General features: G+C 39.7%; 3 protein-coding genes across 6 annotated transcripts; 1 reads left to right on the forward strand and 2 right to left on the reverse strand.

Moving 5' to 3' along the window:
* Positions 1 to 767: 767 nt before the first annotated feature.
* On the reverse strand, positions 768 to 2,522 carry LOC111470232. 3 transcript variants are annotated; one of them, XM_023115781.1, is made up of 3 exons: positions 2,363 to 2,522; positions 1,767 to 2,283; positions 925 to 1,353 (listed from the first exon to the last, which is right to left on the reverse strand). In XM_023115781.1, the coding sequence occupies exon 2, from the start codon at positions 2,110 to 2,112 to the stop codon at positions 1,774 to 1,776; it is 339 nt and encodes a 112-aa protein (XP_022971549.1). In that variant the 5' UTR covers positions 2,113 to 2,283; positions 2,363 to 2,522; the 3' UTR covers positions 925 to 1,353; positions 1,767 to 1,773. The 3 variants fall into 3 exon arrangements, with proteins under 3 accessions (XP_022971550.1, XP_022971549.1, XP_022971548.1); XM_023115782.1 differs by lacking the exon at positions 925 to 1,353 and adding an exon at positions 768 to 855 and having other exon boundaries at positions 1,767 to 2,522; XM_023115780.1 differs by having other exon boundaries at positions 1,767 to 2,522.
* Positions 2,523 to 3,302: 780 nt separating this feature from the next.
* LOC111470209 (probable anion transporter 3, chloroplastic) lies at positions 3,303 to 8,796 on the reverse strand. Of its 2 annotated transcripts, XM_023115742.1 has the most exons (9): positions 8,240 to 8,796; positions 4,994 to 5,220; positions 4,548 to 4,896; positions 4,423 to 4,467; positions 4,159 to 4,305; positions 3,940 to 4,077; positions 3,817 to 3,850; positions 3,568 to 3,735; positions 3,303 to 3,537 (listed from the first exon to the last, which is right to left on the reverse strand). In XM_023115742.1, coding segments are annotated over exons 1-9 (1,554 nt in total). In that variant the 5' UTR covers positions 8,684 to 8,796; the 3' UTR covers positions 3,303 to 3,535. The 2 variants fall into 2 exon arrangements, with proteins under 2 accessions (XP_022971510.1, XP_022971511.1); XM_023115743.1 differs by lacking the exon at positions 3,303 to 3,537 and having other exon boundaries at positions 3,566 to 3,735.
* A 3,415-nt stretch (positions 8,797 to 12,211) lies between these two features.
* On the forward strand, positions 12,212 to 14,432 carry LOC111470136 (UPF0503 protein At3g09070, chloroplastic-like). Its single transcript, XM_023115636.1, has one exon. The coding sequence runs from the start codon at positions 12,325 to 12,327 to the stop codon at positions 14,257 to 14,259; it is 1,935 nt and encodes a 644-aa protein (XP_022971404.1). The 5' UTR covers positions 12,212 to 12,324; the 3' UTR covers positions 14,260 to 14,432.
* Positions 14,433 to 15,068: the final 636 nt, after the last annotated feature.

Raw genomic sequence — 15,068 nt, forward strand, 5'->3', positions numbered from 1 at the left:
AGAAGTAGAAGGGGAAACCTAGAGCAAGAGACAAAGACAATGTTGAAGCCGGAAGAGTCGCCACATTGGGCGAAGGAGCCAATTTTGGCGAGAAGGGTAGTCGAAAGAGTCGCCTCATCGGGCGAAGAAGCCAATTTTGGCAGGAAGGGCGGCGACAACTTGGTTGGCAAATAGGCCAGTGCGGCACCCAGATTCCGAAGGTAAATCTCTGCAAAAGGTTGATAGGTTTAGGTTAGAGTTTATGTGAAGGATGAAGGTTGATTGGGAAGAAAATGAGAGAGACTATATTGGCCAAGGGGAAAACCGATTGGGTTGGAAAAGGTGAGGTTTGTATGAACAAAGTATGACGAAAGGTGATTTGGAGGTCAATAGGGTGGAGCCGAAGAGTAATCAATCGGCTCCGACTACGGCAGCCATGAAGACTGCCCCTACGGCGTCAAAACCAGCAGGGGTGGTGAAGAAGAAGATTAGAGGATTCAAAAGCCATTGAAAAGAAAAGATCGGGGTTGTTAAACCGAGAGGGCTCTGATACCATGTGAATGTTTGATTAATCCACTCCACCTAAATGATGTGAAAGTTATCTTATTTATAATCAAATAAATTATAAGGATATGAAAATAGTAATAAATGGAAATAACAATAAATGGAAAGATACCTATGATAATAAGGCAAATATCTAATATTTTCCTTATAATAAAATATCAAATATAATATATATGGTAAACTATAATTTATTACTAAATATCCTTAACAGAAATAATCTACGAAGTGTCTGAGAGAATCACATAAGATTCCGATTGTGAACCCGAGCTGACTTGTTTGTTTTCATCAATCTTCTTCCTGGAACTATTAAATCTGCTGCCAAAAGAATCAACTTAACATGGATTGGATTAGGAGATGCAGGTGGAGAACTAACTCAGCATATATTGGAAAAAGTGTAACTTTGTTGATGAACTTCATTGTACAAGATAAACATAAACAGTTTACAGAACACCATATAGATACATGACTGCAGATTGTAAGCCAAGTTAGAGAATCAAATTTGGAAGTAAATTGCATAACCGAGCATCAGTGGCCTGGCCTTCAAATGAGTTCTTTCCAAACTAAGCAGCCCAACCTGAGGATGAGAATTGATTGATCTGTAGAGAATTCTAATCTTGTGGGAAACAAAATGGCTTCAAACCATCCATCCAAAGCAGCACAAGAAACATACAACATTGATATTAAAACTTGTAGCTGGAACAATCTTGTGTGAGGAAGGATAGTACATGTGGAGAGAAAAAGATGCTGGAATGAGCTGATTCTCCAACAGGAAAGCAAAAACAACTTTGGTAATCCTTATCACATCAAATTCTGGCAGATAAAAACGACGAACAGATCAGTTCATTCATGATTTCATAATACCACGCAGAGAACAGAACAGTTCTGCAGCTGCAAAATCTTCTGCCATTTGAACAATGTTCTATAGAAACTGCTGTAAAATATACGAACAAATTCTACCAAAACTTTGAAGACGGGCCCATTTCAATCAAGCTTGGAGAATAAATAAGTACAGAGTTGGTTAATCTAATAAACTTGCCATGAACTTAGTAATCTTCAAATTTAAAGACTAAAACTGCGAAGATTGATTAGAGCTATGCACATATTTTAGGTTTAGCTTGATTTATATTATAGCAGATATTATCCAATCCAGCCAGAAAGTATAGTAAATTGCCAATCATCAAACTATTCTCAAGAAAATGTAGTGGAAGAATGGAGAAGCTTACATTAGAATTAGAACGCCTGCAACACAGGTCTTTTCCCCAGCCTCTTGATTTCCCTGTCCATATTCCCAGTAAGCATCAATCCAAACATCTTGAAATCACAAAGAAGAGACCAAAATGGATGACCGAAGGAAGCAGGAACATTTTCCTCGACGAAGAAATGGCTGTACCACGCGAATCCATATCCAGTCAAAGGCACAAAGAACAGGAACCACCAGCTAAACAGTAAAGAGCAAAGAAAGAAGAAGATAGAAGAGAGAGTTCCAATAAAGTGCCATCGTCTCGTCGAGGGTTTTGAGTGCTGGTTCATATAGAAAACCCAGAACTCATCCAAACTTCTGAAATTCATAAATTCCGAGGCGAAATGCGAAAATCAGAAATTGATTACGAAATCCAGTTGAAGAATTTCAAATCCGGGTCAGAATATAGACTCCAGACGATCGGAGTTGAAAACCTAATTGAGACAAATAGGTTGAGAGAATCAAAGTTCTTCAAGTTGGTGAAGATGGATTCATTTGACCTGGGGTGATGGGAGAAAAATGGAAGATGGATTAGGGGGCCTCGTTCAATTCGCGCACGCAACCGACGGAATTACGCACCTTATATGAAGAGCATGAAACTCTTGAATCCATAAATGTCCGGAGACTTGAAGTTTGTTTGAATGGAATCCATGATGCGAGATGTCGGCAAAAAGATTTTTGCGCCTGGGATCGTTACAAAATGGAAATGTAGGGTTTAGATTGGATCTGTCTCAGGCAATTTGGGATCATACAAAGTTCAACCCACTTTATACCTTATAATTCCCAAAAATATATAGAATACAAGTCGTGATTGACAAATTTTAATGATTTTTACAAGTGGAAGGAATAAATTAACATTAAATTTTATATACTTTTAATTATGTAATCTATTAAAAAAAAAAAAAAATTGAGGGATGGAATACATCAATTAATAATTTGTAATTTTTTAATATATGATTAGATAAATTTTAATTTAATTGATATTTTAGGGATGAAATTTGCTAGTCGAAGATAGTGTCTCTCCTTAATCTATTCATGATCTTCTCCTTAATCAGTCGATGTGAGACTAACAATCTTGTCCATCTGCACATTTTTCTTTTGTTTTCTCTCCTCAAGCACGATGTTGTTGACCCTCTTACTTTGCCTTCCAACTGCAGCCAACGTCACCTATCGTCGTTTCTTTTCCAGTTGCACGCCTATGTCCCAGCTGTCGAACCATTGTCGTTGTCGTTGCAGCTACCACGTCTGCTGTTCAGGTATAGCCCCACCATCATTACCTCACCGTATCGCTCGCTGTTGTCGTCGCCTCTGTACCATGGCCGCCACATATAACCAAAAACATTGTTGCAGGAGAAAAATAGCTAGTTCCATGAGCTTAGTGGCACGTATACCTCTTTGGTTTCTATTACGTCATAGCACCCCCTATTAACCCTTAAAATTGTGATAAGGATATCGAACACCAACTTAGAAGGTGCTTAACCCCTTTTGTAACTGAGAATATGACAAAGAGGTATTAATGTGAAGCTCTTTAAAGTAGGGGACTTTCTATTGAAACTAAACTGTTTATAGGGCTACACGTGTATTTTGATTTTGATTGATGAACTATACGATGGTTTGCATATTCGTCTCCATCCTTGTGTATCTTTACAAGCTAATTTCTAGCTTTCAAAAAAAAAAAAATAAATAAATAAAATAAAATGCTTCCACCACGTTCATCTCCTCTCTTCCCATTCCACACAGGCTTCAGCAGAGCTCATAAGATTTCTGAAACAGATGATGAGGCTAAAAGACTTGCTCCCCTGTAGCAAACAGATTCCAGAAAATGGCTGCCATGAAGTAAATCGTCGCTGTAACGGTCAAGAACGCCTGGAATGAGCCAAGCCACTGCACAAAATACCCTGTTCCAATCGTGCTCACAATCGCTGCTAATGTCCCTGCCGAGTTCGAAATCCCTGCACCTCAACAGAAGTTCGATCATGTCAATGAAAACCAAATGAAATTTCCTGTTTTATGAGAAGACTCGAGAAGCTTACCGTGGAGAAAGCCTGCATGTTGAGGCGCTATGTCCTGATTGAACCCAGAAACGAACAGAGTTCATCAGTGTTGAAGTTTGAATCACTTCAAACAATTCTATATGAAGGGCTTTAAGAACTTACTTGCATATTTAGGAGAAACCCCGCTTGGCTGAATGAGCTCAAGCTCAATGCTACTGTCATCAAAACTGCTGCAATGGTTGGCGTGGTTGCAAGGTTCAAACAAAGTAATGCTAATCCAGGTCCAATGAAACCAATCGACTGTTGAGCACCAATGTCATTGAATCAGCGATTGAACCACATACATTCTTAAGCTGCTAGATGGAAAAAATGAATCAAAACCTGCATGATCTTCCGGACTAATGTCACGGGGTAGCGTGCTTTGATTAGAGCATCCGACGTCGTGCCTGCAAAGTAGCCAGACACTGCCATTGTTCCCCATGGAATGGCGCTAAACCATGCCGCTTGCTTCAAGTTCACATTAAACACCTACATCAACCCAATAATTATAAGATCCCATATCGATGGGAGAGGAGAACGAAACACCTTTTAAAAACAGGGAAAGTCCAAAGGAGCTTAGGCCGTTACAATTATCCGGTTACTTACAGTCTTGAAATAAACTGGCATCCACGAGAGAAGAACAAAATATCCCTGTAAGACGAAAGTACCAGCGACACGAATCAGCATTGTGCAAACTTCCCATTCAAACACAAAAGAAAAGAAAAACTCACCCAATTGTTAGTCATATTGGCGAATATGATAGCCCATGTTGGTAACTTGGAGAGAAGGCGGCTAAGAGGTAGGTGTTTGACATTTTGAGGAGAAGAATCAACTTTCCCAGCTTCGATTAACCGCAGCTCCAATGTGCTGATGTTTTGACTCTGTCGGGGGTTGTTTGTGACTCCTGGAATCCATGACATCAACCAGACAAGCCCAAGTGACGAGAATAACAAGAAGGGACCAGTGACACCAATGGAGGACAGCATGATGGGAGTTAATAGCAATCCTACAACATTTCCAAGATGAAAGCCAGCCATTGACATCCCAACTGCACTAGCTCGTTCATGGCTGGGGAACCACCTGCTTAAACAACGACAAATTTCAAAGCTAAGTTGGGGAGTTGGAGTGAGGGAATCATAAAGAATCATTTTTTTATGGTTGGCAAATGGGGTGTGACCTCGACAAGAGGGTACTCATTGATGGCATCGCGACACCTTCAGCAAGTCCAAAGAAAGCACGAACAGCCAAGAGACTGGTTGTTGAGTGGTTGGCCGCCAATGGAGTAAGAAGAGTGGCAAGCGACCAAAGGGCCACTCCCCATGCCATCACTCGCTTTCCTCCATATCTGTCCACCAATGCTCCTCCAACCACCGATGAGAATATGTATCCCCATAGAAACGATGACTTCAACAAAAACAAAGATTCAGCTTAAAATTAACACTGAAATGTTCCCCTCTAAAAGTCCACCCTTAGTACTGTCCTATTTGGACTTTTCCAAACTTCCTCTTAAGATTTTTAAAACGCATCAAGAGGTTTCCACACCTATAAGATGTTTCGTTCTCCTCCCCAATTGATGTGCGATCTCACAATTCACCCCCGTTGGGGCTTAGTGTCCTCGTTGGCACGTTCCCTTCTTCAATCTATGTGAGACCACCTCCAAATCCACACACATTCGGGGCCCAGTGTCCTTGCTAGGCTGGCTAATCTAACGTGACGAACAACAAGAAGAACAACATCTATGACCTGACCTTATTTCTGGAGCGAAACTCGAGCCGTATGAGAATCTCATGTACGGTTCTGTCGAGTGGCAGGCAGTAAGGGTGACTTATCTGTCAGCTTTTCCAATATCACACCCTTGCCTTGTGTCCACCCCATTTTGGGGCTCAACCTCCTTGTTGGCACATTGCCACGTGTCTGGCTCTGATGCCATTTGTAAGAGTTCAAGCCCACCGCTAGCAGATATTGTCCTCTTTAATTCTTCCCTTTCGGGCTTCTCCTCAAGGTTTTTTAAATGCTCTGCTAGAGAGAGGTTTCTACACTCTTATAAAGAATGTTTCATTCTTCTCCCAACCAGCTTCGGATCTCACACCACTAAGAAGTTAGTTGGATTCTGTTGGATGATGAAAGTCCCACATTGGCTAATTTAGGGAATGATCATGGGTTTATAAGTGAGGAATACTAACTCCATTAGTACGAGGCCTTTTGGGAAGCCCAAAGCAAAGCCATGAGAGCTTATGCTCAAAGTGGACAATATCATACCATTGTGGAGAGTCGTGTTCGTCTAACATGGTATCAGAGCCATGCCCTAAACTTAGCCGTGCCAATAGATTGGCAAATCCTCAAATGTCGAACAAAGGACTCCAAAAAGAAAAAAGGAGTCAAGCCTCCTCGAAGGTACAAAGGCAGTCAAAAATGACTAAGACTCCAAAGGAGTCGAGCCTCGATTAAGGGGAGGCGTGCTTTGTTCGAGGGGACGTGTTGGATGATGAAAGTAAGCCTCCTCGAAGGTACAAAGGCAGTCAAAAATGACTAAGACTCCAAAGGAGTCGAGCCTCGATTAAGGGGAGGCGTGCTTTGTTCGAGGGGAAGACTCCAAAGGAGTCGAGCCTCGATTAAGGGGAGGCGTGCTTTGTTCGAGGGGAAGTGTTGGATGATGAAAGTCCCACATCGGCTAATTTAGGGAATGATCATGGATCATGGGTTTATAAGTGAGGAATACTAACTTCATTGGTATGAGGCCTTTTGGGAAGCCCAAAGCAAAGCCATGAGAGCTTATGCTCAAAGTGGACACCTTTTGGGAAGCCCAAAGCAAAGCCATGAGAGCTTATGCTCAAAGTGGACAATATCATACCATTGTGGAGAGTCGTGTTCGTCTAACATGGTATCAGAGCCATGCCCTAAACTTAGTCGTGCCAATAGATTGGCAAATCCTCGAATGTCGAACAAAGGACTCCAAAAAGAAAAAAGGAGTCAAGCCTCCTCGAAGGTACGAAGGCAGTCAAAAATGACTAAGACTCCAAAGGAGTCGAGCCTCGATTAAGGGGAGGCGTGCTTTGTTCGAGGGGAGGTGTTGGATGATGAAAGTCCCACATCGGTTAATTTAGGGAATGGTCATGGGTTTATAATCTAAGAATACACTCTCCATTGGTATGAGGCCTTGTGGGAAGCCCAAAGCAAAGCCATGAGAGCTTATGCTCAAAGTGGACAATATCATACCATTGTGGAGAGTCGTGTTCGTCTAACATGTTGGATGATGAAAGTCCCACATCGGTTAATTTNGGGAATGGTCATGGGTTTATAATCTAAGAATACACTCTCCATTGGTATGAGGCCTTTTGGGAAGCCCAAAGCAAAGCCATGAGAGCTTATGCTCAAAGTGGACAATATCATACCATTGTGGAGAGTCGTGTTCGTCTAACATGGTATCAGAGCCATGCCCTAAACTTAGCCGTGCCAATAGATTGGCAAATCCTAAAATGTCGAACAAAGGACTCCAAAAGGAGTCAAGCCTCCTCGAAGGTACGAAGGCAGTCAAAAATGACTAAGACTCCAAAGGAGTCGAGCCTCGATTAAGGGGAGCCTCCTCGAAGGTACGAAGGCAGTCAAAAATGACTAAGACTCCAAAGGAGTCGAGCCTCGATTAAGGGGAGGCGTGATTTGTTCGAGGGGAGGTGTTGGATGATGAAAGTCCCACATTGGCTAATTTAGGGAATGATCATGGGTTTATAAGTGAGGAATACTAACTCCATTAGTACGAGGCCTTTTGGGAAGCCCAAAGCAAAGCCATGAGAGCTTATGCTCAAAGTGGACAATATCATACCATTGTGGAGAGTCGTGTTCGTCTAACAGATTCAACCTAAAAGTTCCAACTTTTTTTCTTTTTCCTATTCCCACGAAAGGGGTTTGGTTGGGCCAAGAAATGCAAGAAAGCCCAAATGGACACATTCAAGGTTCCTGTGGGCCAAACCAGAGCACTTGAGAAGGGGATTGGTAAGAAGAAGGAAGGGTAAGCTAAGCACAATTCTTTGTGGTTTCACCTTTCACCGCCTACAGCTTATCCAAGGACACGGCGGCAAGATCAAAGTTTCAAGCAAACCCTGCCGCCAGCGTTAAAATACAAGTCCACCACCATATCGCAGTCATTGAATTGTAAACGTTTTCTAGTAGCGAGAGAGAAAACTTCATTTCCTATGCTTAAAACGGCATTAGACACGTTTTCAACGATAACCCATCTAACAATCATAAAAGAACAGCAAAATCCATGGGTGCTTTCGTGTTTCTATACATTGATCAAATCAAAATCACCAAATAGCTAGCTATTCTCAGAAACAAGGTAAATATTGAAAACCCCTGATTGATTGAATCAAAGAAAAAAACCCAAAAGAAGAACTAATAAGAGAGAAGAGTTTTGTGTTCTTTTCACCTGAACGATGCCAAGAAATGAATTAGACCAGCCATATTTAGCAGCAAGAGGAACAATCGCGACCGACATAACCACTCTATCAGCATTACAAAGACACATAACGAAAGCGGTTAATGCAACCACTTTAAACCTCTCCGGCAAGCCGATTCCGACTCCACCACCGATGGCTCGTTCTTCCGCGGCGGATCCGATTGATCTCTTCCCAAATGAAATGCTTCTCTCTATCCCCTCCGCCGTGCATCGGACCACCGCCAACCCTCTACTCCCTCCGCCTACTCGAACTCGATGAAATCCCAAGTGATTCCCCCATTTGTTCCTCAAAATTCCCGGTTGAAATACTGAATGGGCCCTCGGAAATTTGATCAGACTGAGTTGGTTGGTTGATAACTCAGATGGGTTGCCGGAGTTTATGATGGAAGGTTTCGGCGGGGAGAAAGTCGCCATTAGAGAAAGCAAATACAAAATCAGCCCACAGAAGAAGAGGAGAATAAATGTGAGAAACCGGCGGTTTATATAGACGTTTGAATCAAGATTTTAGCCAAATTTTATTGTTATTATTATTTTTTGTTTATCAACTATCTTAAACTTTTCTTTTTTTTATTCTCTTATTCTCTTTCAATTTTTTTTATATTTTTTATTAAAAAAACGTTATATTAAGAATAGAATAATAGGTATAAAGTAAGCAAATAAGTTGAAATTTTTATTTAATATTTTATATAATGAGTATTTATGCGATTTCGTTATTAAATATTCTACTTTAGTAAATTTTGGAATAATTTAATAGACATATCACTGCTTACAAACATTTAATTTGATCATAAAATATATAGTATTTTTGAATTGTAATTAAATTAAAGGGGGAGGGCTAAAGTAAAGGGAGGTTTTTAGGAGTCTAGTTTGGCAATCCAGCTCGTATTTCAAATATGTTAAACGAACACAACTCTCCACAATGGTATGATATTATCCACTTTGAGCGGAAGCTCTCATGCCTTTGCTTTGGACTTCCCAAAAGCCTTATACCAATAATTGAAAGATTATTATTTGTTTATAAACACATCATCATTCCCTAAATTAGCGGGAGTAGAACTTTCATCATCCAACAAAATGAAACTTGGCATGCATGCCAACTCTTTGGGTAACCTAATAAATTTGTAGTGACTATATATTAACCTCTATGGTATGACATTGTCCACTTTAAGCATAAGCTCTCGTGGTTTTACTTTTGTTTTTCAAAAAAGAACTCATATCAATGGAGATTGTATTTTTTTATTTATAAACTAATGATATTCCCTTTAATTAGTCAATGTGAGACTCTTTCTGAAATGATATTTTATTTTGTGGCTAGCCAATAATAACAAAACTAGCCAATATTCCACCAACCATTGATGTCTACCTACCACCGCGGTTGTGGCTGTTGGTAGGGGTTGTTGAAGAAAACGACCCGAATGGGTAAACGGGTCGACCCATTCCCCATTCAAATTTTGGCTGCCCCAATGTGAACTATAATGTTTTTTTTTCTTCCATTTATAAATAAATAAATAATTTTTAAAATACATGAAATTAATTATGGGACATAAAATCAAAATATTATAATAAGATTTTTTTTTTTTTTTTTTTTTGAATATTGAACCTTTTCAAAGCAAAAAATTAAAAATCAATTTTAAACTTTTTAGATATCAATTTAAAATGTCGTAAATTAAAATTGAATTCTAAATATAAATTTTAATAGATATTTAAATTTATTCCTCGCGTCTCTATCTGGTAAAATTTGCCAATTCGAATAAAAAATGTACATGAAAAGGTTTGAAAGAAATGAAATCAACAACGGATTTCCGTGCGATTGTAGTTTAATTGGTTAGAGCCCTGTCAAGGCAGAAGATGAGGGGCCTATTAGTCAGTCCCGATGGATCCAAATCCAATAAAAACTAATAGGGCAATTTCCATTTTTCAACGAGCTGACTTATTTAAAGACGTTAAATAATTTTCAATTATAGCGTTTTTATTAGGGCAATAAATTTAGTTGTTGACTTATATGACATGAAATTTAATAGAAAAGTTAGGATGGGTTAGAATAAAATAATTTAATTCCTTTAAATCTCTTACAAATTTTGACCAAACAAATATTTAGTGCGTATCTTCTCAATAAATTGTATTTGGGCCGCGGCCCATTGAATATATGTCTCCAATTTTGGCCCACATAGTTTCTAAAAGTATATTGAAATTAAACAATAATCTTGATTTGAGTTTTCTATCCTTTACTATTTATATAAATGAAAATAGTAAATATAGAATTAAAAATGATTTTGTCTGTAGTGTTTTTAATGTCAAATTCTACCTTCTTTTTCTTGGGATTCCACGAATAATTTTCATTCAATATCCTAAGGCCAGTATTTTGCCACGTGTCTGATTGTAGTGTTTTTATTTTATAGTATCGAGTAAAAAGGGTAAGAAAAATAGAAGTAAATGTAATAATGAATGATAATGATATAGCAAGGTAATTAGGTAACATTAATAATTAACTAAAAACGTAGAATGGGTGCGCATGTTTTTCTCTTGCATTATTACCTTATTACCATTTCACCCTTTTATTTTTATTTATTTTATATATATATATATATATATTACTAAAGAATGATTGAATTGTAAAGGAGAGACAAATAAATGTACAAAAATTTGGTGGGGACTTATAAGTTGGAATAAAACAGGAACATTATTAGATTTGGAAAAAATATAAAACATTAAACACATTTATGTTTTTTTTTTCTTTTTTAGAGAAACAATGAAACATTCTTTATAAGGTTGTGAAAACTTCTCATTAGTAGATGCATTTTAAAAACTTTTAAGGGAAGTTCGAAAGGGAAAGTCCACAATATTTGCTAACAGTGAGCTTAACCAATTACAAGTGGTATCAAAGTCAAATAATAATTTACTTTTTTTTTATTTTTCCTTTATTATTTATATAAATAATAATAAAAATTAAGAGGAATATGAATTTATTTATATTTGTGAAATTAATAAGTGAACAATAATTGAAATTTCTTTTCTTGCTCGCAAAATCAGGGACGAGACCTTTTGTCATCATTTTTTATTTTTTACTTTTACTTTTACATGAAAAGGTCACTATTTTTATGAACGGCATAGTAAACATCCCTTTCTTTTCCCTCAAAAAAAAAAAAAAAAAAAAACTTTATCCCAATATTTAATAATAAAAAAAATAAATAAATTAGGCCATTTTAATATAAACAAAATTCACAACATTTTATTAAAGACCATAGTTAGGCTACATTGAAAAAACAGAAATTTATATTTATTTTTAAATGCCAAAAATGTTTTGTTTGATTGGGTAAAGAAAAAAGAGATTGAAAAAACAAAAAGAAACCCAACACAACACATCACGCAAACAGGAAAAAAGAAAAAAAAAAAAGTGAAAAGAAAATAATAATAATAATAATAATAATAATAACAATCAATTTTATTTTTTACTTTGCTTTTTAGTCCTCACAATTTTACTAATTTTCTAATCATTCCCACATGCTTCATACATATGTATTTATTTACGCTACCATCTGGTGTCCACCTCTCTTTAGGGCATAGCATCTTCAATGGTGCTCGGCTTGGTATTGCCTCCCTTCAAGCCCAATGTCTTTGTTTGGCACATCGTCCAGTGTCTATCTTCTTTTGAAATTTAGGATCTTCAATGGCATACAACTTTGTCCATGCCCCTTTAAAGGTCAAAGTCCTTGCTAACACAGTATCTGATTTAGGGTAAATTTATATTTATATGGATTAAATTTTTGAATTTTTATAAATGAAAAAAAAGAAAAAAAAAAGAGAGGAGACAACACACCATGTGTGGGGCATCCCAAGTGGTGGTGTAAAATCTCTCTCTTCTGTGTGTTGTTGGTGTCAGTTGAAACAGAGGAGAGAAGAGGAGGGAGAAAAAGAGAAAAGCTTAAGAATAATAATGAACAATAGGCATGGCTTTACTTCACTTTCATTATTCCTTCTCTCTAAATTTCTTACAAGATCCTATCATGGCATTCTCTCCATTGCCCATTTTTCCATAGCTTCTCCTTCTTCGTGTTATGAATCCCTCCACCGCCGCCGCACAACCACCACCTCCTCCTCCTCCTTCCTCCGCTGTCGCCGCCCCCTGTCCACGACACCCTCAAGAGCATTTCGCCCCTTTCTGCCAATTATGCCTCTGCGAGCGTCTCTCTCTAATCGACTCATCTTCTTCCTCTTCCTCCTCTTCCCGGAAACCCCCTTCCACTGCTGCCTCTGCTCTTAAGTCCCTTTTCCGGCCCGGTCCTCCTACTACTCGTCCCTCTTCTTTCTTCCCTGAGCTTCGTCGGACTAAATCCTTCTCTGCTTCTAAGAACGAACCCTTTTCTGCCCTTTCTGAGCCCCACAGGAAATCTTGCGACGTTCGTCTTCGTAACACTCTCTGCTCTTTCTTCTCCCAGGACGCCTCTGCTTCTTCTTCTTCTAGACCTCTCCCTGTTCCTGCTTTTGAAATTGCTTCCGAGAGTAAGAATTTGGAGGACGAGCCGAGTTCTTCTTCCTGTCTTGAACCGGAACCCAAGAGCGAAGGGGAAATTAGGGTTTCTGAACTGCCCATTGTGGTGGATGTTGTGATCGAGAACGGAGTTCAGGAAATCGTCGAAGAAGAACAACTTCAGGTTGAATTCGAGCGAGAATCGGTGCAACTCCAAGAGGATTTCAAAACCATGAAGGATCATATAGATCTTGATTCGCACACGAAGAAGCCCTCCGGAAGGGATTTGAAGGAGATTGCCGGGAGCTTCTTGTCGGCGGCTTCGGTCTTCAGCAAGAAGCTGCAGAAGTGGAGGGATAAGCAGAAGGGGAAGAAGCAGAGAAGCGGCGCTGGATCTACGACATTGCCGGTGGAGAAGCCAATCGGACGCCATTTCAGAGAAACCCAGTCGGAAATTGCCGATTACGGCTTCGGCCGACGATCCTGCGATATTGATCCGAGATTCTCTCTCGACGCCGGGCGAATGTCCTTCGACGATCCCCGCTATTCTTTCGACGAACCCAGGGCTTCATGGGACGGGTATTTGATAAGCAGAACGTTCCCGAAAATGCCTACCATGCTTTCCGTCGTTGAAGATGCTCCTATCAGTGTCTTCCGTTCCGATACTCAAATTCCCGTCGAAGACTCCCTGAGTTCAACCAATGAAGAAGAGAATATCCCCGGAGGGACATCGCAGACCCGGGATTACTATTTAGACTCCTCTTCCCGTCGGCGGAAGAGCCTCGATCGGTCCAACTCCATAAGAAAGGCCGCCGCGGCGGTGGTAGCAGAGATTGATGAAATGAAATCTGTTTCAAACGCTAAAGTTTCCCCTGCAACTACAGATATTAGCCATGGCCCAAAACTATCCATCCCAGATAGAGACTCGAACTCCAATTCAGTGCGAGACGACTGCTCCGGGACCTTTGATATGGGATTTAACGACACAGCGTCAGTGATTGCGACAGGGAATCGGAAAGAGGAGTCAAAAAAGTCCCGCCGGTGGGGGAAGGGTTGGAGCATATGGGGATTGATTAACCGGCGTGGAGGAAACAAAGATGATGAGGAAGACGTGAGCAGACGCAATGGTGTGGAGCGGTCGTTTTCAGGGTCGTGGCCGGAGTTGCGAGGCGAACAGAGTATGGATGTGAAAGGAGGATTCAACCCCAAAATGTTTAGGAGTAACAGTAGTGTGAGTTGGAGGAGTGCAAGTATGGTGGGTGGATCTTTCAGTAGCAGTTCAAGGAAAAGCAACGCAGATTGTAATGGGAATGGGAAGAAGAAGAAAGAACAGGAGCAGCAGCAGCAGCAGCCAGTGTTGGTGAGGAACCACAGTGCTCGACATTCTCTGACAAATGTCGACAATGGTCTTCTCCGATTCTACATGACGCCGATGAAGGACAGCCGGAGAGGCTCTGCCGCCGGGAAGGTGAAACCCAATCAAGCACACTCCATTGCTAGAAGTGTTCTTCGACTGTATTAAACTGGAATTGGCTGGGGGGTGGGGGGGGTGGATTCAATTCAAAAAACTTGTTTTTCTGGTTTAAAGTTGATATCTGTTCTTTGGCCAAGCGTTTTCTTTAATGGGTTTCTTGAGAATTATTTATTTTTCAATTTCTCAGTAGAACGAAGAACGAAGAACGCTTCTTAATTCGCTTAAAATTTTCATTCTTACTGTGATTTCATTGTTTGTTCTAAGCTACCAACTTCCGATGAGACAGGCAATGCCCAAAAGAAAGAAAAACAAATCATGAAACACAGTGATTCTTGTTTCTTTTGTTTGCTAATATCAACATCACTGATGTGATGTCAATTTCTTGAAATAAATGAAGTCAAAAGCTTTCTACCCAGAATTGTAAATTTAAGTGGCAGGCCGGTCTCAACGTTAAGGAAGTTCATGATTTGGCTACAGACTACCATAAGTCCAAGTGAACCAACGGCGGGCTCGTAACTATAACAGTTGTAAGGTAGCAAAATTCTTTGCCGAGTAAGTTTCGACCCGACATGTTTTTTACAAAAAGAAAGAAAACAGCCGAATAAATACTTAGACTAATCAATTCCATACATTATTAGCAAATCAGCCGAAAAACAAACCGGATCGACACTTAATTAATCTAAAAAGAAAGTGTGAACATGGAGTTCGATTAGTCCAAAAAAGAGGGTGGGACACAATCATGGAAACCCTTGGGGCTGGAATCCTCAAAATGCTAAATAAGTGGGAACAATTTGAACAGACAGCCCTGTTTAAGGTTGAGACATGAGCCATTCAGCCATTTTTCTAAAGATTAGCAA

Source organism: Cucurbita maxima, unplaced genomic scaffold (genome assembly GCF_002738345.1).
Source record: "Cucurbita maxima cultivar Rimu unplaced genomic scaffold, Cmax_1.0 Cma_Scf00043, whole genome shotgun sequence".
Taxonomy (NCBI): domain Eukaryota; kingdom Viridiplantae; phylum Streptophyta; class Magnoliopsida; order Cucurbitales; family Cucurbitaceae; genus Cucurbita; species Cucurbita maxima.

What these genes read in the sequence shown, in the direction of transcription:
- LOC111470232 (XM_023115782.1), bottom strand. Translation starts at nt 2,112, where the DNA reads ATGAATTTCAGAAGTTTGGATGAGTTCTGGGTTTTCTATATGAACCAG.
- LOC111470209 (XM_023115742.1), bottom strand. Translation starts at nt 8,683, where the DNA reads ATGGCGACTTTCTCCCCGCCGAAACCTTCCATCATAAACTCCGGCAAC. An exon ending in CCAATATGACTAACAATTGG is followed by an intron (nt 4,468 to 4,547) that starts GTGAGTTTTTCT and finishes TTCGTCTTACAG; the next exon opens with GGATATTTTGTTCTTCTCTC. An exon ending in TGCCAGTTTATTTCAAGACT is followed by an intron (nt 4,306 to 4,422) that starts GTAAGTAACCGG and finishes GGGTTGATGTAG; the next exon opens with GTGTTTAATGTGAACTTGAA.
- LOC111470136 (XM_023115636.1), top strand. Translation starts at nt 12,325, where the DNA reads ATGAATCCCTCCACCGCCGCCGCACAACCACCACCTCCTCCTCCTCCT.